This window comes from Periophthalmus magnuspinnatus, chromosome 24 (assembly GCF_009829125.3).
Source record: "Periophthalmus magnuspinnatus isolate fPerMag1 chromosome 24, fPerMag1.2.pri, whole genome shotgun sequence".
In the NCBI taxonomy this organism is placed as follows: Eukaryota; Metazoa; Chordata; class Actinopteri; order Gobiiformes; family Gobiidae; genus Periophthalmus; species Periophthalmus magnuspinnatus.
In genome coordinates this window covers 26,993,769-27,016,921 of record NC_047149.1, presented here as the reverse complement: position 1 = coordinate 27,016,921, position 23,153 = coordinate 26,993,769, and the positions used below count along the sequence as shown (strand labels likewise).

General features: G+C 40.7%; 1 protein-coding gene across 3 annotated transcripts in view; it reads right to left on the bottom strand.

Moving 5' to 3' along the window:
• Window positions 1–23,153, bottom strand: part of ppp2r5cb (protein phosphatase 2, regulatory subunit B', gamma b) — a 47,223-nt gene that overhangs the window by 2,571 nt on the left and 21,499 nt on the right. For 2 of the 3 annotated variants that reach the window (XM_033990839.2, XM_055232062.1), the window contains exons 4-12: window positions 10,853–11,052; window positions 6,868–6,978; window positions 5,805–5,897; window positions 5,204–5,334; window positions 5,065–5,124; window positions 4,300–4,408; window positions 2,473–2,526; window positions 2,208–2,378; window positions 973–1,100 (exon numbers count right to left, since the gene is read on the bottom strand). In XM_033990839.2, coding sequence (XP_033846730.1) covers window positions 973–1,100; window positions 2,208–2,378; window positions 2,473–2,526; window positions 4,300–4,408; window positions 5,065–5,124; window positions 5,204–5,334; window positions 5,805–5,897; window positions 6,868–6,978; window positions 10,853–11,052 — 1,057 coding nt within the window. Of the gene's footprint in view, window positions 1–972; window positions 1,101–2,207; window positions 2,379–2,472; window positions 2,527–4,299; window positions 4,409–5,064; window positions 5,125–5,203; window positions 5,335–5,804; window positions 5,898–6,867; window positions 6,979–10,852; window positions 11,053–19,331; window positions 19,536–23,153 lie in introns of those variants that run through there. The other variant, XM_033990840.1, reaches the window with a different exon arrangement.

Genomic DNA, 23,153 nt, shown 5'->3' with positions numbered 1-23,153 from the left:
TTATTATTTATTGTGTGATGTTCTTATTTGTCTATTCACTCAAGATTTGTGATTTTTAAGTTTAAAAATTAAAAGGTGTGTATAGATTTATTGGCTAAATGACAGTAGAATATTTGTTCACAGATTTAAAAAAAAAAAAACAACAACAGATGTAGATGTTTCTCTTTAAGCCATCGCCTTTAACACCTTCAGATATTTGTACAGATTTAAAGTAGAGACAGTGTAAAGAGCGATGTGTTTTAAAGTGTAGGGTCCTCACTTGTCCCAGTGTGTTCTGGAGTTAGTGTAGATGTGTTTTAAAGTGTAGGGTCCTCACTTGTCCCTGTGTGTTTTGGAGTTAGCGTAGATGTGTTTTAAAGTGTAGGGTCCTCACTTGTCCCAGTGTGTTTTGGAGTTAGCGTAGATGTGTTTTAAAGTGTAGGGTCCTCACTTGTCCCAGTGTGTAGATGTGTTTTAAAGTGTAGGGTCCTCACTTGTCCCTGTGTGTTTTGGAGTTAGCGTAGATGTGTTTTAAAGTGTAGGGTCCTCACTTGTCCCAGTGTGTTTTGGAGTTAGCGTAGATGTGTTTTAAAGTGTAGCGTCCTCACTTGTCCCAGTGTGTTTTGGAGTTAGTGTAGATGTGTTTTAAAGTGTAGGGTCCTCACTTGTCCCAGCGTGTAGATGTGTTTTAAAGTGTAGGGTCCTCACTTGTCCCAGTGTGTTTTGGAGTTAGCGTAGATGTGTTTTAAAGTGTAGGGTCCTCACTTGTTCCAGTGTGTTTTGGAGTTAGCGTAGATGTGTTTTAAAGTGTAGGGTCCTCACTTGTTCCAGTGTGTTTTGGAGTTAGTGTAGATGTGTTTTAAAGTGTAGCGTCCTCACTTGTTCCAGTGTGTTTTGGAGTTAGTGTAGATGTGTTTTAAAGTGTAGGGTCCTCACTTGTCCCAGTGTGTTTTGGAGTTAGTGTAGATGTGTTTTAAAGTGTAGGGTCCTCACTTGTTCCAGTGTGTTTTGGAGTTGCGGTAGAGCGCGGGGAACATGATGGGTAAGATCTTGGCTGCGTTGTCACTGATCAGACTCATGATGTACTCGTTGTTCCAGTAGTAAAGGGCTCGCTCCGCCACCTGAGGACACACAGGGACAGGGTCAGACGTGGACGTGGACAGATTATAATCCCAAACATTCCCTGAAAAGGACAAAAATTCCCACTTTAAAGGAGCTGTATATAAGATTTAGCTTTGAATTTCCATAAACACGACCTAATTGTGTCTCTGTTCATCACCGACGGGACTCAAGGGAAAACGACCGTCCTGTTCTTCTGGACCATTTTGAAGAGAAGAGGAGCGAGCTGCAGATTAGAGATTGACCGATACGTTTAGGCCGATTTATAAAACCAATTTTAATTCTGTTGCCCAGATGATATAATATGAAATACCTACAAACTCAAACCTGAAAAGAGCTGTGTAATCACATTTGTGCAGTGTCCTCTTCACATTAAAGAGTCTCAAATAAAAGTTTTATGAATCAGATTGGCCCAAACTAAATATCAAGCGTCTGCAAGAGATTTAAAACGGCGCCGATACGTTAAAAAGGTGCAAATATCTGTCTGTCTCTACTGCAGAGCTGCTCAAAACACTGGATTATGTCACGTCCACGTTCACCTCGTCGTATCTTTTAGAGCCCATTTTACTTTACAATGGGCCGTTATGTGTTTTAATTACGTAACATTACATAAACTCGCTCATTTTCTAGGTCTGTGCTTGTATTTGTTGGATTTCAGAGCACGTCCATCTCAAATGTGTGCTCACGTGTCTGAATAAACGCGCCGTTGTGTCATTGATTCTGTAAAGGAGGCAGTGTCTTTTCAAAACCACCAGATGGCAGTATAGAACACAACAACACTGTCAAAACATCGTTACACCGTTTTGGCTTCATTTTTGTGCATTAAAACCGCCCCGTTACGCTTGAGTCTCTATGGTTCTCATCTCTGTGGCTCATTCTGTTATAATTTACACATTTTAATCACAGTATATCATTTATTTTGCACTAGGGGAGGTGGAAAAAGTGAAAAAAAGGCGGTAGATCGGCAAAATGGCGTGTTGAAAATGAGAGATTAAAGATTACTCAAACATGAATCACGCCAAACACAACTTCAGAAACGACTAACGCGGTTCAAAGCTCTGAGAAGTCGATTTCCTCCGCACACTTTGACCGCCGCCGCCTCTTCGTACCTGGAAGTGTGGGCTGGAGACGCACTTGGCGAGCTGCCTGAACAGAGGCTCCTGCACTTTCACAAACTCCGAGGGTTCGATCACGTCCAGAATCTCCTCCAGCTCATTCAGAAACATCACCTCTTTAGGGCTGTGCGTCTTCGGCCAGTACTTCAGCAACGCCATCACCACCTGCGCCGCGGGAACAGGGCGAAACGAGGGAATAATGAGGCGAACGACAACGCCACGACGTGAGGTAAAGATAAAAGTAGTAAAGGGTCTGTACCGGTTCAGTGAGCGTGCTGTCCTTCTCCAGGAACTGTACCACACAGTACGCCAGCTGCGAGGGGACAGAGACACACACAGGACGTCAGCACAGTGGGTAAAGCGTTTGTCCACTGATCCGAGGGTTGCCGGTTCCATTCCAGCTCCCACAGATGAATGTCGTCATTGTGTGAATGTTTGTGTGAATGGGTGAGTGGTTCCTTGATTATGTGAACATTTGCCATTTAATTATTTCTATTTTCTATCTAAAGAAATCTAAAGAAATTCTCGGATTGTTGATTAAAAAGGGGGCGTGGTCAAAACTATCATATCTCTGTATCTGCACACACAAGACCACAACTTCAACTATTCATGCAAAAAAAGAACTGGGAAGAAGTGTGTTTATAGACATTACACTTCACACTTCTCCTTTTCTGCTGTATAAATTCTTATAATCTACATAATTACTCGACTAATTCAGATTCTGGTTGCTTTTTCTTGTATTGTTTGGTCAGTTTTGTGATAATTTTTTTCAGTCTTACATTTGTATCTTGTCACTGAAATAACCATCTCCATCTCATCATTAAAACAGTTTGAGTTTATACGACTTTCTCTGAGCTGAAGCTGTAAATAAACAAAATGGATTTGTCTCGGTGCACGACGGTATCAGCTCAATATCGGCTCGATTCATCAGAGGGACAACCAGAGTGAACATTTCCACTGTAATGTAATGTCTGAGGTTTACAGAGTCGTGCTTAAATCACGAAATCCTGAGAGATCAGGCAGTGAACAGGGAGCTGCAGGTCAGGGGTCAGAGGTCAGGAGGTTAAGGGGCAGCTCCCTGTTCACTGAGAACATGTTTAACACTTTACAAATGAGGAGCAAACTTCACCAGAGACACTTCTGCTTTTGGAAAGGTACGTCTGTGTATTAATGCTAATGCTAATGCTAATGCTAACTTCTATTAAAACACTGTTCATCTCCATCTCAAAGTCACTAAACACTTTGAACAGAGTGAGGTTCAGATAAAAGAGAGAAAATAAATGGTTTGAGAGGAGAGTTAAAGATGATATTTTTGTTAGGAAAGAGAATCCTTCTGTGAACAGGAAATGGAGCCTGAGGCATAATCTCTCCTCCATCTATATCTCCATCCTCAGACCCAAAGCAAACAAAGGAAACAAAGAAACAACAAACAATAGGGCGAGCCAGGATGCTAATAAATGTGGAAGCCCCCATTAAGTACGACTGAGGCACAGTGCTCACTTAGTGTAGCTCAATACACCCCAGTCTACAAACTGAAACTGGAAACAAATGCTCTTTACAGTTTCAGTGTCGTTAGCGCCTCCTTCAGGCAGATATAAGGCAGTGTCCAGGAGGAATCTGACCAGAACTGAAGAGACTTGGACGAGCAGAGAAACGTCTTCACTCCTACAACTTTTTGACAGATTTAACTTTTACTTCTATTAAAACATTAAATGTAACGTAACAACAAAATTAAATCTATTGTCGGGACGATCTGATTATATTTGTTTGTGTAGATTATTTAAGTCAGTGGTGTTTTTTTAAATACTTATTAGGCTCTGAAGTTAGCATTAGCATTAGCATTAGCCCTGACACACAAGCACGTGTCCTAAACCTAAGACACAGACACCACTGTGCACCGAGACAAATGTGATGGAACAAAGCAAATTATTAGAGTCTTAATGAGCAAATAACTCATGAGTTGAGGAAAAAAAACAATAGATCAGTTTCATTATTAGTTTTTGTGCAGAATAAGACAGAGTTTGTTTTTTTGTGGAGGAAACTACGGCACTTTCCATTCAAACCTGAGTGAAACGGCGGCTCTTACCTGTGGGTGATACACACTGAGAGACTTGACTTTGTGTAACGGCAGAAGGACTTTAAGGAGGAAGATTTTGTGTTCTTCTTTTAACGGCAACGCGAACCCATTTATAATACTGAAACAGAAGAGGCGAACCCGTTTATAATACTGAAACAGAAGAGGCGAACCCGTTTATAATACTGAAACAGAAGAGGCGAACCCATTTATAATACTGAAACAGAACCCGTTTATAATACTGAAACAGAAGACGTGATTATTAGACCAGGACAAAACACCTGGACCTGATTTTACGTCTATAAAACTGTGATTTGTTATTTATTTTGTTATTTTTTTAAAGGGGGCATTTACTTCTATGGAGCTTTAACTGTAACACATCACATGTTTAGATCACATGTCTGAGTCTGTCCTCTCTTTCCTCTCTGTGCTAACACCCTCCCCCTTCAGAGCACTATCACAACACAATCAGCTGCATCGCACTAATAAAACTACTGCACATCACACCAGGTTTGTCGCGTCGTAGTGTACAGTTTTGTATCATGTTTTTGTATATTTACGGAGGATTGTTTGTGTGGGAGCGTGGGTGACGTAGGCTTGTGGGCGGAGCCTCGTACAGGCTCGTACTGCTAACTGTAAGGAGGGTTTGAATAGGGCTAAATGTCTAAAAAGCGGATCTTGCAGAATACCTCCTTTTTAAATAAATGACAAAACTGCAATTCCTCTTTAAACCACTAGTCAAAATTATAAAAAGGTTAACAACTGACACGTTCTTACCTTCCTAAAATTTCCAGTAATTCTGCTATCCCATTATGATGCTCTGTTTCATAAATAAACCTGAAAGCACAAACACAGAATTAGTAATGGAGCCATTTTCTGTCGATAAACGATAAAATCAGACGCCATCACGCCGCACCTATAGAATATGTTATTGATCTGTTTCCTGATGTACGCCCTCAGACCCAGGAACTTCCCGTAGATTCGATGCAGAGTCGTCTTTAAAAAGTCCCTTTCCCGAGGATCTTCACTGTCGAACAATTCTAAAAGCTGCAGGAAAAAAAAAAAAAAACAAAAACAGTGAAGCTAACTGGAGGCACAGCTCTGTCTGACGCTGTTACTCAAATTAGACTTTAATCTGAGTTTTATTTCAACACAATCGATACCCGTTTGCTAAGCGATATTTAAACCAGTATCAAATCAAGTCAAATCATTACAAGTATTGATACTAAAGTGTTACTAAATGTTTTTACACAGAATCGTTTCACAATAACACATTTATTTTGAAGTTTGATATATTACTGAAGAAAATATAGACGATAAATGATAATACTGAAACAAATTTATGCCACTGACAAAATCCTAAAGCTGAAATCTTCAACCATAAAACTCTCCTACATGTGCAGTATTTTTAATGAACATTAGAGCAAAGAAAACGCCTCCGTGACAAATACTGACCGTCAAAAATACCTGTTCCATCTCGTGTCTTAAAGTCGATTTCGTGATTATCGTGCTCGTACCTGCATTACAAACTTCTGGTCGATGTACTTTTTGGCTATGTTTGGTTGAAAATCTGGAGACTCCAAGAAGCGTAGAAAGAATTCATAAACGAGCTGCGGAGCAAAAGAGATTAAACGTGTTATAAATGAACTTTAAAAAACGATGCATGTTGATTAAAACTGGAGCTGTGTCAAAAAACGAAACATCCATATTTCACGAGTTAAACTTTAGTGGATCTCGATGAGGCAGGAGCGTTTTAACGGGCAGGTTTACAGCCAATCGTGTGAGAGTGTCTGGGACCGCTCGCTTTTTCTTGTGCCCATTTTTATTTTTTTATGTATCAGACTGTGCTATTCCAGCTCTTTGGCTGAAAGATTAAAAAAAAAAGATTTTTTTTAAACCAATTTCTGTGTCACTGCTCATGAAAGTTATTTAAAACCAGGACTAAACCAGGACTAAACCAGGACTGAACCGGGACTAAACCGGGACTAAACCAGGACTAAACCAGGACTGAACCGGGACTGAACCGGGACTAAACCGGGACTAAACCAGGACTGAACCAGGACTGAACCAGGACTGAACAAGGAATAAACCAGGTCTAAACCAGGTCTAAACCAGGACTACACAGGTCTAAACCAGGACTACACAGGTCTAAACCAGGACTAAACCAGGACTAAACCAGGACTAAACCAGGACTAAACCAGGACTGAACGAGGACTAAACCAGGACTGAACGACGACTAAACCAGGACTAAACCAGGACTAAACCAGGACTAAACCAGGACTAGACCAGGACTAAACCAGGACTGAACCAGTCTGTGTCTCATTTAGTTGTTGGTCACTTGTTTGTCTTTGTGTCTAACTCTGTGTTAGTTGTTTGTAGGTTTATGTGAGTCGTGTTTATTTTGGGACACTCTTTGGTTTTGTGTCCATTGTTTTGTGACAAATGAATTCTTCTTTTATTAAAGGTGGAAGAAAATCTAACTGAAACTCAAGATCGATCAAGATGGGGCAAAGCATCCTGTTTCTTTTGCGCCCAGCCCTGATTATCCCAGTGTTGTTTCTAATCACATGAGCGTTTCACCTGTAGATGGGGCCACGCAGCCTCCAGCGTCGGCTCGTCCTCCTCGGGGTCAAACTCTGCTCCTGTCGGGTTCGACGACGGAGGCAACGCTCTGAACATGTTCACCGCAAACTGTCAAAACAAAAATAAATAAAAGATGAAGTCTGCATCTGAGTGAGTGACAGATCTGACCAATCACAGTGAAGTACGAGAGCTCAGGTGAAGCTGTGGCCTTAGTTTCATTTTAAAGGTGAGTGTTTGAACGTGAGCCAAGAACTATGGAGATGTTTTAGACTGAAGGGGACATTTTGATTAAATGATCAGATTTGAGCCCATAGACTGTTTTTTATCCTATTAAAAATCCATGTAATGTGCTGTATATATGATTTATATATGATGCATATATGATGTATTTATGATTTAAACTGGACACTGGACCAGGTCTGAATGAACCTGAACAAAAACAAAACTAAGACGAAGCAGAGACTCAATCCAGCTCCTGTGTCGATCCCCAAGTGTGAAATGTCCAGAAGAAAACGGCAAATAAACGGCTTTATTCTGTGTCCCTGTGTGTGTGTGTTCCTCTGTGTGTGTGTGTCAGTGTGTTCCTCTGTGTGTGCGTGTGTGTGTCAGTGTGTGTATATGTGTCAGTGTGTGTGTTGCTGTGTGTGCGTGTCGGGGTGTGTATGTGTGTGTGTGTGGGGTGTGTGTGTGGGAGTGTGTGTGTGTGTGTGTCACATGAGGACACAGGTCTGTCCAGCTCCAACATAATTCACAAGACGATGATGATAAAAGCAGTCGGCTCTGTTCAAACAACTCTGGAAATGAATGAGAGGAAGAGAGGAGGAGAGAAGAGGAAGAGAGGAGGGGGGAAGAGGAAGAGGAGGAAAGAAGAGGAAGAGAGGAGGAAAGAAGAGGAAGAGAGGAGGAGAGAAGAGGAAGAGGAGGAAAGAAGAGGAAGAGAGGAGGAAAGAAGAGAGGAGGAGAGGAAGAGAGGAGGAGAGAAGAGAGGAAGAGAGGAGAAAGGAAAGGAGGGGAGAGAGGAGATGAGGAGAGATAGAGAGGAGGAGAGGAGAAAGGAGAGAAGAGGAGAGGAGAAAAGAGGAAAAAGGACAGGAGAGGTGGAGAGAGGAGAAGATGAGAGAAGAGAAGCGAAGAGGAGAAGAGAGGAGGAGGGTAGAGGAGCAGAGGAGAGGAGAGATGAGGGGAGAAAGGAGGAGAAGAAAGAAGATGAGAGCAAAGCAGAGATAAGGAGAGATGAGGGAGGAGAAGGAGAGGAGAGAGGAAAGAAGAACAAAGGAGGGAGTGTGTATTTTGATGCTGATTGGTTTGATCAGAAATTCAAAAACACAGACTCAAAGGATCAAACAGGAGGCAGAGGTGGAGGAGGTGGAGGAGGAGGTGGAGGAGGAGGTGCAGCTCGATGGGCCTGTGTTTCCAGAGCGTCTGTGAGGCTCTGTCACTACATCACAAAGACACAGTTGTTTTCAAAGTTAACAGCTTAAATTACTCAGAAAACAAATTATAATGTGATGAAAAAAAAGCAATTAACCCCAAACCCTAATTAAAGAACACAAAAAAATGTAAAAATTATAAAAATATAAAACAAAATGATAAAAAACACAAAACAAAACCTAAAAATTATAAAAATATAAAACAAAAATGATAAAAAACACAAAACAAAATGTAAAAATTATAAAAATATAAAACAAAATGATAAAAAAACACAAAACAAAATGTAAAAATTATAAAAATATAAAACAAAATGATAAAAAAACAAAACAAAATGTAAAAATTATAAAAATATAAAACAAAATGATAAAAAAACAAAACAAAATGTAAAAATTATAAAAATATAAAACAAAATGATAAACACAAAACAAAATGTAAAAATTATAAAAATATAAAACAAAATGATAAAAAACACAAAACAAAATGTAAAAATTATAAAAATATAAAACAAAATGATAAAAAAACACAAAACAAAATGTAAAAATTATAAAAATATAAAATGATAAAAAACAAAAATGAAATACTGAAATGAATAAATCTGTTGTTTTGAGTTCAGAATCCATTTTGTGAAACGATGTCGATATTAAGGAATAGACTCGATAAGAGGAGAGGAAGAAGAGGGAGGGAGGAAAGAGGAGATGAGAGAGGGAGGAGGAGAGGAAGAAGGTAAAAGAATAGAGTGAAACAGAGGAGGGAGGAAGAGGAGAGGAAAGAGGAGGAACAAAGGGAAGACGGAGAGGAGGAGGAAAGAAAGAGGAATGTAGGGAGAAAAAACAGAAAAAGAGGAGGGGAAGAGAGGAAAGAGAAAGGGGAGAGAACAGTGCTCAGAGGGCCAGGTATTTTCCATAATCATCCTCTCTTTTTATTTTTTATTGAACTAATAAAATAACAAATAGTTCTACAAATAAACTTAAAACTTCAGGTTCCTTTGATTTTGAAAGAAAACTGCTTTTGAATCGAATCAGGACTCCAAAGAATTGAAATCGAATCTCCAGAGACTTACAGATTCGTGCCACATCTTGAGAAACAGATGCACTGGTTTATGTAAGACACAAACGGTCGGGTCAAAACCAGGTCAGTGAAAGGTCACGAGCTTTAAAAGACAAGAGAGATATTTCTCCCCCAAAAAACAAAACAAAATAGGGAACACACACGGATACTGCCCGGAAACAAAATCTATAAATAAAATGTACGGAATTGTAAAAAGGTTTAAAATCATGTGGAAAGTTCCGGTAGCTTCATATTGACATGTTCAGTTGACTTTAAAGGTGAGTAAAAGAAACACTGGACACTGGTTTAACCACACAAATCAACTCACCTGTTTTACTTCTAAATAAACTCTTAATATTCAGAGCAGTGCCTCCAGTTAGCATCACCCCCAAACAATCACTTTAAATTAAATGTCCAAACTTACACTATTTTTGACTTATCATATAAAGGTATTTCCTCGTCACACACAGACCTGGAGTTGTGTTTTGTTTCATTCTCACAAGTTTAACACACAAACGCTGCAGATTTAGGCTGAAAACTCTCTGTTCCACCTTGTGATGTCATCATGTGGTGATACAGGAAGTGCTCCACTGTGTTTTTAAACTCCACACACCTTCATTTATAGAATCATTTGGATCATTTCAGCTTCTGGAGTTGTCACTTATCTCGACTGAACTAAAGGTAAAAGGAGCTGTTCACTTGAAAACTCCCACTTGATGACATCACGAGGTGGAACAGAGCGTTTAATAGTGACTCAAACATGTGTGAATGAAACAAAACACAACTCCAGGTCTGTTTTTGAGGAGTAACAGCGTTAGAACACGACTTAAAGCCACAAGAGTCCATTTTGTGTAACGTAGGACCTTTAAATACACTGGTGATTTTCAGACTCTATAATGTGATGACGTCATACTCCCTGATGGGGGCGCTAGAGCCAGTTTTTCCTATTGATTACACAGTACTTTACCATGAAATATACAACAGCTCAAAGCACAAATGTTGACCCTGATCATTTCTTTTATTGCGACACGACTGAACTCACAGCATTTACAAAACTCTGCATTTTAACTAAAGGCTGTTGCCGGGTAGTTTTACGTCCCTCGGCTCAACAGCCTCGCCCCGGATTGGCTCTTTGGTTGCTATGATACGACAACTCACCCCTCTAACTTCTAGCCTCGGTGAGCTTCATTTGACTGGAGCCGAACGCTGTGGGTGACGACGCCAGTTTCTCCGTGTAAACATGAAACGGTTCTTGTGCGGAGCCTCGTTGAAATGTAAAACGTGGTTACCGTGGATACTGCGGTCACTCGAGCCCCAGTGCGTTGTGTGACTGAACGTACGGCGATGCTGCGACAGACGGATCTAATTTTAAACTATATTCATTTCAGCGTCCGTCTGTAATAAACGGCGTTGGCGATGTGTCATGTTGTGATGTCATCTTAAACCCAACTATCAACGGGCAGAGGTGACCCCGCCCCTGAAAAGCGCCCGTCCCGGTACTGACCATGTGCACCACCTCCGGGTAGATGGGTTCCGTGATGACGTTCCGGTTGTGGGTGATGTACTCCACCATCTCGCTGAGCGCCGCCCGCTTCACCTCCTTCCATTTCAGATCGCTCAGAGGGTCAGACACGAAGTCGAACAGGACGCAGCACTGACGCAGCTTCTGGATGAACAGCTTCTCCTGCTCCGCCGGCGGGACATCTGAGACGAGAGAGGACACGAGAGAGACGGGTTAAACTATGAGAGAGGACACGAGAGAGGACACAAGAGAGAGAGACGGGTTAAACTATGAGAGAGGACATGAGAGAGGACACGAGAGAGAGGACACGAGAGAGAGGACACGAGAGAGAGGACACGAGAGAGAGACGGGTTAAACTATGAGAGAGGACATGAGAGAGAGGACACGAGAGAGAGGACACGAGAGAGAAGACATGAGAGAGACGGGTTAAACTATGAGAGAGGACATGAGAGAGAGGACATGAGAGAGAGGACACGAGAGAGAAGACATGAGAGAGACGGGTTAAACTATGAGAGAGGACATGAGAGAGAGGACATGAGAGAGAGACGGGTTAAACTATGAGAGAGGACACAAGAGAGAGGACATGAGAGAGACGGGTTAAACTGTGAGAGAGGACATGAGAGAGGACACGAGAGAGACGGGTTAAACTATGAGAGAGGGCACAAGAGAGAGGACACGAGAGAGAGACGGGTTAAACTATGAGAGAGGGCACAAGAGAGAGGACACGAGAGAGAGACGGGTTAAACTATGAGAGAGAGGACACGAGAGAGAGACGGGTTACACTACGAGAGAGGACACGAGAGAGGACACGGGATAAACTGCAAGAGAGAGGACAAGAGAGAAGACATAAGAGAGAGATGAGTTAAACTACAAGAGAGGACACGAGAGAGAGGACATAGTTTAACCCGTGTCCTCTCCCGTGTCCTCTCTCTCGTAGTTTAACCTAAGAGAGGACAAGAGAGAGAGACGGGTTAAACTACGAGAGAGGACACAAGAGGACACGGGTTAAACAGAGAGAGGACACCATTTACACATGAACTTAAAAATAAACTCCTTTAACTCCTTCAGAGACGAGCACTGACCCTGGGACCAGACACTCAAAAACTTAAATATATAATCGTGATAATCGCCGTTATATCACCTGAATGTGCAGAAAAACACAACTTATCCACAGGGGAGTCGACAGGGGGGACAAAGGTGCGTGTTGTCCGGGGCCCCAGGGTCTCAGGGAAATCGTCAGTATCGTCCCACGCCTAATCGGCCGATATCGATACAGTACTAAACTCGATACTGAACAGATTAATAAGTCCAATCATTTTATATCCCGCTAAAACACAATCTGTTATTATTTTTCCAAGAGTTGAAAAGCCCAGTGCAACAGGCAAATGGAGCACACACGCCCCCTGTGGTTTGAGACGTGAACAACACCACCTCAGCCTCATCACTGTGAAAATAAAAAAAATCACAAAAGAACAAAAACAACGAGCGGGAGTCCTGTGAGCCTGAGCACGGGAACGCCATCGACCGCCGAGAAACGCCAAACGACAAACAAAATGACGTCATGAGCAGAACTTTAACAGAACTGAGGTCAAAGGTCACGTAAAGACACAAGACGTCCAGTTATTCAGGTGATGTAATGTCCAGTGTGGCAGCTAGAGGGCCCCGTGTCTCTGCGGGGTTTAATCCTGAATAAAACCCGTTAACGAGGCCAAATGACAAAAACAGAACACGCCGATCCCGCTCTTTCGGTTCTGATACAGATTTCGAAAACAGCTTTTTTTTCCCCTTTAAACAAAAATTATACAACACAAAACTGATCCAAAAATGTTATTTATCTCTCAAGTAATTACAGAATAACTTTGTATGAATAAAAACTAAAATAAAATGAAAATATTAACGTTAAAAAGTCCTCAAAATGTCAGCGGGAAACAATTTGGACTCAAACTATTGATCCACGAGGGAAATTATTTGGACACGGCAAAAACAGAGAGAGACTGGAGTCAAAAAGGCAGAATTACACAACTGTTTTTGTATAAGTAAAAGTAAAAATATAAAAATACAAAATATATCTGGGCTGTAAACACGGCCTGGATAAACGTGATGACCTGTGACCCCAGAGACGAGATAAACATGTTCAAATATAACAGCTCTTAGCAATTATAATGTTTTTTTTATTCTTTATTTTAAAAAAAACCTTGGGCATTACGGCAGGAGTCGATTTTATAATTTATGATTCAATCAGAGAGAATAAAGAGCCTGGCACGACTCGGCGTCTGCAGGTCAAGGCTGCGGACACACAGGCGTAGATGTGAGCGTCGTGTCCTTTTCAAACGGCGCCGTACGTTTTATTTTATGTTTAAATCACACACAGCGTCTTCACACCGCACGAATATTAATGAAACAGCGGCACGTCGTCTGCTATTTGCTGATGACGGTGCGATCTGTGCAGCTGCGTCGTCCGGCCATTAACGCCCCGGTGTTTCCATGGCGACCGCTGCCCCGAGGTCGGACTTTGGACCGAAAGGCAGAGACGGAGAGGGATGCTGCTGCTCACACGCTAACCGCCGCTAACGCTAACGGGACGGAAATCAGACGCCTCCGAACGCGTCAGCTGATCTCGACCGTGTCCAGGCAGAGAGACGCGTTAGAGACGATTTAAAAGACAAAAGCTTTAGGACAGACTCAGAGCAGTTTAATGAAAAATATAGAAAAAAAACAAAAACAAAGGGAGCGTAGTTTGACACTTTTATTATTACCGAAGCAGACGACAGTGATCTGGAGTCAAACTATAATGAGTTTATGTAGTTTTAGCTTTACTTAGCGCTGGGGTTCAGTCACGTGACATTTTTTCCTCATTACGGACGCCATGTTGAGGACTATTTTTGAAAATGTCTTGTGTTTATAGGCACTCAGATGTAATTTTCAATATAATATCGATGTGGGTCTGTACAAGTTGTCACGTAGATCCAGACATATTTAAATCAGATCTGTACAAACATGTTCAGATGTGATTTTTGTTTTGTTTTGTCAGGTCAGATCTCAGTCTCGTGTCAAATCTGTCAGCTTCGATATCGTCCCGTATCTGATCTGAATTAACACGTGGAATCTGTCTCGTCGGTGATTAAAAAAAAGAAGTGAGGACATTTTACCAGCTCCAGGCAAACGGCGAGAACGTGATTAAACTCTTCTCTGCCCAAAGACGCTTATTTTAAAAGTTTATCTTATTTCTGTTTAATGAAAGAGCAGCTTCTCCTGGTGGACGTTTGTCTTCAACGATCGATCAAAATGCGACGTTCCACCTTGTGATGTCATCAAGTGGTAGTTTTCAAAGTGAACAGCTCCTTTTACCTTTAGTTTAGTCAAGATAAGTGGCAACTCCAGGACTGAAATGATCCAAATGATTCTATAAATGAAGGTGTGTGGAGTTTAAAAACACAGTGGAGCACTTCCTGTATCACCACATGATGACATCACAAGGTGGAACAGAGTGTTTTCAGTTTGAGAGAAGAACTCAGCCTAAATCTGCAGAGTTTGTGTGTTAAACTCCAGTTTGTGATGAAGAAACATCAGAACAGAGATCAGAAAACAGATTTAGGCTGAGTTCTTCTCTCAAACTGAAAACACTCTGTTCCACCTTGTGATGTCATCATGTGGTGATACAGGAAGTGCTCCGCTGTGTTTTTAAACTCCACACACCTTCATTTATAGAATCATTTGGATCATTTCAGTCCTGGAGTTCCGTCTTATCTCAACTGAACTAAAGGTAAAAGGAGCTGTTAACATAAAACTACCACTTGATGACATCACAAGGTGGAACGTCGGATTTTGATCTTTGTAGATGTAACAGACTAATAATAAAGTGTGACTCAAACATGTGTGATTGAAACAAAACACAACTCCAGGTAGATTTTTTTCCCCTAAATGAGCCTGCCTATAGTTTAACGTACATGTAATAGCGGCGTGTTTGCGTCCACCGCCGTCTCCTCCGATCGGATCCAGAGCCGCACGTCCTCGGCTCCAGTTACAAAACAAACACTAGAGTTTCTGAGCTGGTTTAAAATATTAAGAGAAAGTGCAGACTTCACAAACCAGGCCTCGCTGTGAGAAGGGAGGACATGACCTTTAACATCTGAAGAGCCCGGCGAGCACGCAGGAAGGAGCCGCTATGGACGCAAGCTAGCCCCCCCGCGCGCGCAGCTAACAGCCAGCATTAGCGGCACAGGTCAATGTTTAATGGCGCGCTCAGATGCATCAGAAACACTTCATGAGAGGGTCAGCGCTAAACCAGAGAAGAAGCGACGAAATAGTCAACGTTCAGATTTTTATACGGCGCTTTTCCATCTTTAAAATCAAGCGTAAGTGTCTTGCCCGAGGACACAACAATAGCGTTCATGTGTGAGAGCTGGAATCGCACCGCCAAACTGTGAGTCAGTGCATTTTTTTTGGTTGTTTTATAAATGAGAGCATTAAAATTCAAAATCAATATGAGGAAAAAAAAAACAAAAACATACTGATCAGTTTTGTGTCTAGGCCTGTTTCCATGACGACCACATCGACTCTGCTCAATATATTATAAATGGAATAAACATTTTTGGGGGTCAGTGCTGATGCTCGGGACTTTTTCTTTGTGGCAGCGGGAAAATTTGAGGTTATTTTTTTTCTGCAGAGCGACCTCGAGGAAAGAAGACGCTGAATTTGTCTGTTATTAATGTTTATATCTTGATTTTACAAACGAAATAGCAAAATAAAAACCACAGGATCGTGTAGCGCGGGTTAATACGAACATTTAAGACCAAGTTTTTCAATAGAAAGTGAATTGGAGCAAGAGTCGACGAGCCCCACGATCACTTCCTGTTTGTAACGCGTCGGCAGCTAGCACGTTAGCTCTGCGCATTTATACAAACAGTCTTATGGTACAGCTCAACAATATGTCATAATATTGTACGTTTAAATACTTTTTTTGTGTGTAATTGTGTTTTATGGTTTGGTTTCAATATGTTATGTTTATGTGAGCGATATATCGAACTTAAAAATGTGTTTCTACGTGTTTATATCTGTACTAGGTCTAAAACAGACGCACTAAAGCCCTGAAACAAGTCGACAACAGGACTAAAAAAGGTCCAATCTAAAGGTACAATATAGTTGAAAACAGCTGTAAAAAAACAGTATATAAATAAACGGACCAAGTGAGTAAGAACCGACCGATCAGCGCTGCAGCTGTGACTCTATTCATGTGTCAGGAAAATGATTTCTTTCAGAGTTGAAGGTTTTTGTAAAGACCTTTCTCTATTCAAAACATCACACTCTGATTTGAATAGTTTTATCGCTATAACAAAAACTTGACAATGCATTTTTCACAATCAGGTTAAGGTTAAGGTTTGGAACAGTTGCTTTGGTTACGTTTTTTAGCGCGCAGGGAGAGGTTAGCTAACCGGGTTTAGCAGGACTGTGTCGGGGGAAAAATTGCACGTTAATGCTAGAATGTAGGGTCGGGAGGGACGTTCTGCTGCTGGTCAGTCGGAGCGTTGACGTTTAGAAAAGGGGTCATTTTTAAGTTAGGAAACAGGTTATGGTTTAGGTTAGGGCGAGGTGTAGAACAGCAGGTTTGGTTAACGTTAGCGTGTAGGGACCAGACGGCTAAGCGGGGTGTTTTGGTGGAAAAAAATGACACGTTTATGCTAGAATGTAGGGTAGGGAGGGACGGTGTCATGTGATTGGTCAGACGAAGTGTTGACGTTTAGGAACAGGGTTATTTTTAAGTCGCGAAACGGGTTACGGTTGAGATTAGGGTTAGGAAAATGGGTTAGGCGTCTGTGTAATCCCTCAGTCGTCCAGGTATGATCCATAGTAACACGCCTCGACCTAGCCAACAAACACAAACTGTAAACAAACGGGTGTGTTAGCTCCTCCCTTCAGACGGATACAAAGCGGTGTCGTCCAATCCGCTTCAGTTCTGGTCAAACGTCTTCACTTTAAAACTTTTGTCCAGTGACAGATTTGAAAAAAGTTAGGGAAATGATTTGGGGTAGTTAGCATGTTAGCAGAAGTCACAAATATGTCACCTAGAGCCTTATCTCAGCTTACACCATAAAATCAAACATAAAACTGTCATAAATATGTAATTTGAGTCCTGTTCATAGCAAAACAAGCTAACACTTTACGTCATAACATCCATCGCTCATGACCGCACTGTCCACCGCTTTAAACGGCCCAGATTACACCGTTTTCTGATTTGTGATGAGGAAACTACGAATAAACAGACCTGGAGTTGTGTTTTTTGTTTCATTCTCACATGTTTAACACACAAAACCTGCAGATTAAGGCTGAGTTCTTCTCTCAAACTGAAAAAAACACTCTGTTCCACCTTGTGATGTCATCATGTGGTGATACAGGAAGTGCTCCGCTGTGTTTTTAAACGCCACACACCTTCATTTCTAGAATCATTTGGATCATTTCAGTCCTGGAGTTGCCACTTATCTCGACTGAACTAAAGGTAAAAGGAGGAAAACTACCACTTCATGACATCACAAGGTGGAACAGAGCGTTTTGATCTTTGTAGATGTTACAGACTAATAATAAAGTGTGACTCAAACATGTGAATGAAACAAAACACAACTCCAGGTCTGTTTTTGATGAGGAAACAACATTAGAACATGGATTAAAGCTACAAGAGTCAGTTCTGTGACATTAGACCTTTAACATTCCATCTTGATCATTTTAATAGAACATTTGTAGAAAGCGTAGACAAAATGGTGGTCATTTATATGTTTTTTTTTTATAGATTTGACAAAGATTAATACGAGTCCATATCCAACGTTCAGCTCGAGATACAAAAGTTCACTAAAAAATGCAGCGTTTTGTGTCACTTTATAACATTTTACTGTCAAACTGTTGGAGCGGTTCAGAGTCACCAAAACAGCCTTGACGTTTCATAGTTTGTGATGTTTGGAGGCTAACGCTAACTTTCCCATTGAAAAAGCATTGGCGCTAACGTACAGAAGGGTACCCGCTAATGGAACGCAGGCCTTCTGTTTACAAACACTCGAGCGGTCTGTGCCACTTCCTCTCTGTTCATTTGTAAATCGCCCACCAGCTTTTTTCCTCAGCAAAACAAAAACAAGACACGCGCCAACTTCCCATGACATCAGCACAAACTAAATTTTCCGTTTCCTGCGTTTTCTTCCAGCTTAAACCGTACAATGCTTTGCCGAGATCCTTCCTGTTTAACACAAAACAATTAGCATCTACCACAATGCTAACGCAAACAAGATGTAGCTACAATGAGACTTAGCATAGCAAAAAACGAGCGGATTTCTAGATCGTTAGCTTCATCGGCGCAAACGTTTAAACCAGATAAAGATGGCAGGAAAAGAGGCAGATGCTAACGTTAACTTTATGTAGCTTCAACTGGCTTTGGCGAAACAAAAATGTGCATTAAAGTGATAGTATGGAACTTTCTGGAAGTGCGAAGTCAACTCTATGATTCCGTCGAAACAGAAAGTTAAAACCACATCCTCCATAGAGACAGATCAGTGTAATGCCATACTGTGGGATATTATAGCCAAAGGGACAACATTTCCATGGAGACAAACAGGACCAGGCGAAATAAGAGTCAGGTTTGTGGAGAGGCGAGCCTGCTCATAGTAACGACGCATGTTTTCCAGTGCAGTTCAAACATCCTTAATGAAAAACACATGCTTTTATACAAGTCTAATTTTTTGCCAAAAAAGTTACACAGTATGGCTTTAATTACAGATGGCTGGCTGTAATGATGCTGCGTTTAAAAATTACCCAATAACTACCCAGAAATAAGACACATTTGGATGTCACAAATACAATATGTAAATGCAAAAACACAAAGGTTTTCATTGGGATTTAACTGAACAACACTTGAATTTTCTATTTGTTAAAATCAACGCAACAAAACACGAAACATATTTAGGCACAAGCCCGGCAGAGGCAGCGAGAGAGGAGACGGTTAGCTCTCACCGCTTAACCAACCACAACCAAATCTATACAATCGACAATCGGAAATTAACGTCACAAAGCTTTCAGTGGGATTTAACGTGACAAAAACACATGTATTTATGAAATGTTAGCCTTAATTAGCTGCAAGATCACACAATCAAATCAAAATGAGCAATCGGCAAATCAAAAAGACTACAATTATTTTAAAAAATCCATGTTATTCTGTATAAAACCTGCTAACTCTGTAGTTTATACCTGTATGTTCTTGCCTTTTTGTATTTAGGTATTCAATTTAAATGTTAATGATGCTAAATTGTTTTAAAACACACACTGTGAACTGGATCTTACTATTAAAATACAAATTGCAAATGAACCCTCAAAAAAAAAAAAAACCCTCATCAGCTATTTAAACTAGCAATTTTTTCTTACATAATCATCCACACATTTATTTAATTAAACATAAAAAGCAGCAGAGGAGCAGATTAGCTCTCACCTCTAAAATGCACAAGATCCAGAGGCTGGAACGGCCCACTGGAGCCGTTATATTCCATCACCATGTTATCGCTAGTGCTAGTACATGCCGACATCAAGCTAGCAGCGCGCAGAGGGGAGGAGAAAGGGGGAGAACCAGGGGAATTAGGGACAGAAACGGACCTCCATTTTGGCCCCCGACACTCGGAGCAAAATGACGCTTTGCTCTGTGGTGCGGCTGGAGGGAACAAGCTAGTTAGTGATGTCACCTCTCAATGCAGGCGTGCGATTGGGCGACGCTGGTCACATGGGCCCGGCTGTCAGAATATATAAACACAGGGGAAGGGGAAGAAGAGGAGGAGAGGGGAGATGGAGGAAAGGGAGGGGTTGTGTCTCAGCTATATGTGTCAAGAGTTAACTAGAGAGCTGCTGACTAGAAAGAGATCGAAAAATAAGACTACGCAGGATTAAAACAGGTCAAAACAAGATCTAGGATGAGTTTACATAAGGAGATCAACAGGTCTAGAAACTAGGCCTGGATCAGGACTAAACCAGCGCTCTAAAACTAAGTATAGATCAAATTTTAACCAAGTCTAAAGCCACACTTAACTAGGACTAAACCAGATCCAAAACAGCTCTAGAATAAGAGTGAACCAGGGCTGAACCAGAACTCAACCAGGTCCGAATGGGACTAAACCGGGTCTTGGACCAGATAAACCAAGGGAGGGGCTGTGTCTGACTGGCTACTGAAAAAAGACCCAAAACCAAGACTAAACCAGCACTAAACCACGTCTAAACAATCCTCTATTTTTACTTCAAAAGAAAGCGATTAGGATTGTCAATCAGGCAGAATATTATGCATCCACCAACCCGCTCTTTATTAAACTAAAAACATTCAAACCAAACGATCTGGTTGAAGTTAATACAGCAGTTGTGTATAAGGCTCATAACCACAGGCTTCACACTGTGTCCAGGAGCTGTTCAGACCCAGAGTCGCTATAATCTGAGGGGAACTGGGATCCTCCAAAAACTATGGCAAGAACTACAAAAAAATCTATGTGCATCTCAGTTACAGGGGTTCATTTATGGAATAGTTTGGACAATGAATTAAAAAGCTGCACATCAATCAAAGTATTTAAGAAAATGTATAAATAAAAAATTCTAGAAAAATATAGAGCAATAGTATAACTGTTACTATGACAACTGAACTGAACATTAAAAGAACATAGTATAAACTTTGTCTACTACACAATATGAATTATGTAATAGGAAAACAAAATAGTAATAATAATAATATGTTGATGATTAAAAATAACACCTATGATCATGATAAAAAAGAACTACTAATGATTATTATACATACAAATATAAATCCAGAGGTAACTGTAAGAAAATAAAAACAAATGTATTTCTTCTGTGTTGTATACTGTATATTATTCTTTAGATGTGGAATTAGGCATAAATAAGATGAGCTTCAGCCTATGCCTTATAGTCACTATGAACAAATTCTATGTATGTGACTGTGACAATGTTTTATTTATTTTTCTGTGTGTGTCTGAATAAACAAACTAAACTAACTAAACTAAACAAGATCTAGGATAAGATTAGATAAGGCCATGAACAGGTCTAGAAACTACATCTGAATCAGACCTCAACCAGGTTCAAATAAGACTAAACCAGGTCTAAACAAGGATTATCCAACAGCACTCTAAAACCCTGTATGAATCAGAACTAAACCAGGTCTAAAACCAGACTAATCCAGATCCAAAACAGCTCTAGAGTAAGGCTAAACCAGGACTGAAATATGACTAAAAACAGGTCGGAATCAGAACTAAACCAGGACTAAAACAAAGCCCAAACCTAGGTACAAGTCAGAAATAAACCAGGTCTAAAACAGCTCTAGAATGAGACTAAACAAGATCTAAAATCAGACTAAACCAGATGAAAACAGCTCTACAATAACACTAAACCAGGACTGAAATATGACTAAAAACAGGTCTGAATCAGAACTAAACCAGGTCTAAAACCAGACTAAAGTAGAACTAAACCAAAACTAAAACATAAAATCATGATGTCATTGTTTATTTTTGGTAGTAAAGGGGGATTTATTTTCGTAATGTGATTAAAGGTAATGTTTTATCTGCTAAGAGCATCTATAGACTCTGTTGGTTTAGCCTGTGTGTTAAAGGGTCAGTTACACAGAGCCAGGGCTGACTCAGGGTGTTAGCGTTAGACACAGGGGTATTAAAGGGATCACAGGGTTAGCGTAAGACAGAGGGGTATTAAAGGGATGTGTCACAGGGCAGTTATTAAGCACTAAATAAACCGCCAAGTCATAAAACCAGTCGCTGAATCATGTCTCTCAATATGAAACAATATTTGGACGATATTTTCAGAGAAGTGTGCAGTTAGCATGCTAATTTTGGTTAGCATTACAGTCATGGCTGCATATAAACTCATCAGGGTGAATAATTATAAGGCTAGAAAGTGTTTGCAGTGTTTCCCATAGATGGCGGTGGTACAAATTATGTTTATTTGTTAAGTCAGTGTATAGTCCAGTTGATACAAGAGTCGGGGGGGATGTTTTAGACTCTGGGGGGCGCCGTAGTCTCCTGTGTCAACGGGTTGCAGACAGGTTGCACGGCGCCTTGAACGTGCTCTTAAAGTGACTCCTTGTATAGACTGTAGGGTGTGTGTCTGACAGGCGCTTGTCTGTCTGATGGAGATGAGGCTCAGGTGTGTGTGACAGGTGTGTGTGACAGGTGTGACGGGTGCGACCCTGAATGACCCAGAGGCACAAACAGGGACATCAACGATATCAAATGTCAAACGTGGTATTTGAAACATCCCGATACCTGCGGTTAGACGAGAGCAGGGAAGGGTCAATTATAATGTTGTAGGGCTGCAGTTTTTGACGTACCAAAATTTCCTCTAAAAACATCAAAGTATTCTGCATAAAAACTGCTGCCCGTGTATTTTATTAATAATAATTAAAACTACAAGCAGTGATAAAGGCCCTCGCCAGCCCTTGAGACCGCGAGGTACACGCCACTGCAAAGATCCCGACTTTCGTTCCCGCTGACATCGCCCCCTCCCCTGCACAGCGTCTCAGTAACACTACTCCATTCACTCCAATGAGACCATTTATAACATTTTCACGCCTGCACAGTTGGAAATACAGGGATGTTCTCATTGGCTTTTTTGTTCATTATGATGCGTGGAATATGTGTACAAAATTTCAGTGGTCTACGACAAACTATTTTTTTTCATCCCAATTAACCAAAACCCATGTATTTCTATGACAAATGTTGGACGTTGCCATGGCAACACGATTGCGCTGTGGAGCAATATATTGTCTCAACTATGTAATTTGTATATCAATGCATTCACATCATAAAATAAAATCCCTGTGAATTTTTTTTTACTTTTTGAAAATTAAATTAAAACACTATCCACTTTGAGATTCTGGGTAGTAAATTCCCCATTAATATTTCTGACAGACTTATGTGGGAACTAATGGCCACAAGATCTATCATTATAAAATCTGTTTTGCTAAGTTTAAAAAAAATAAATCTAAATCAATTGCAGAACAAGCAGATCCATTTTGAAACATTGTCGACAGTATTTTTGTTATGGTCTTATACAAATATCACTGAAAATAATGTCTGATTTTAACAAGGAGGTATATAAACTTAAATATTGGTGAATTACATTTGACTTTTGAAAACTGTCCTTTACAAAGAATAATCTACAAGCCTCTGAGGACTTTTTAAAATGAACTTTTCATGTTTTTTGTGCAGGAAAAAAAACTTTGTTCTGGACATTAGTCTCCATTGAGCCTTTA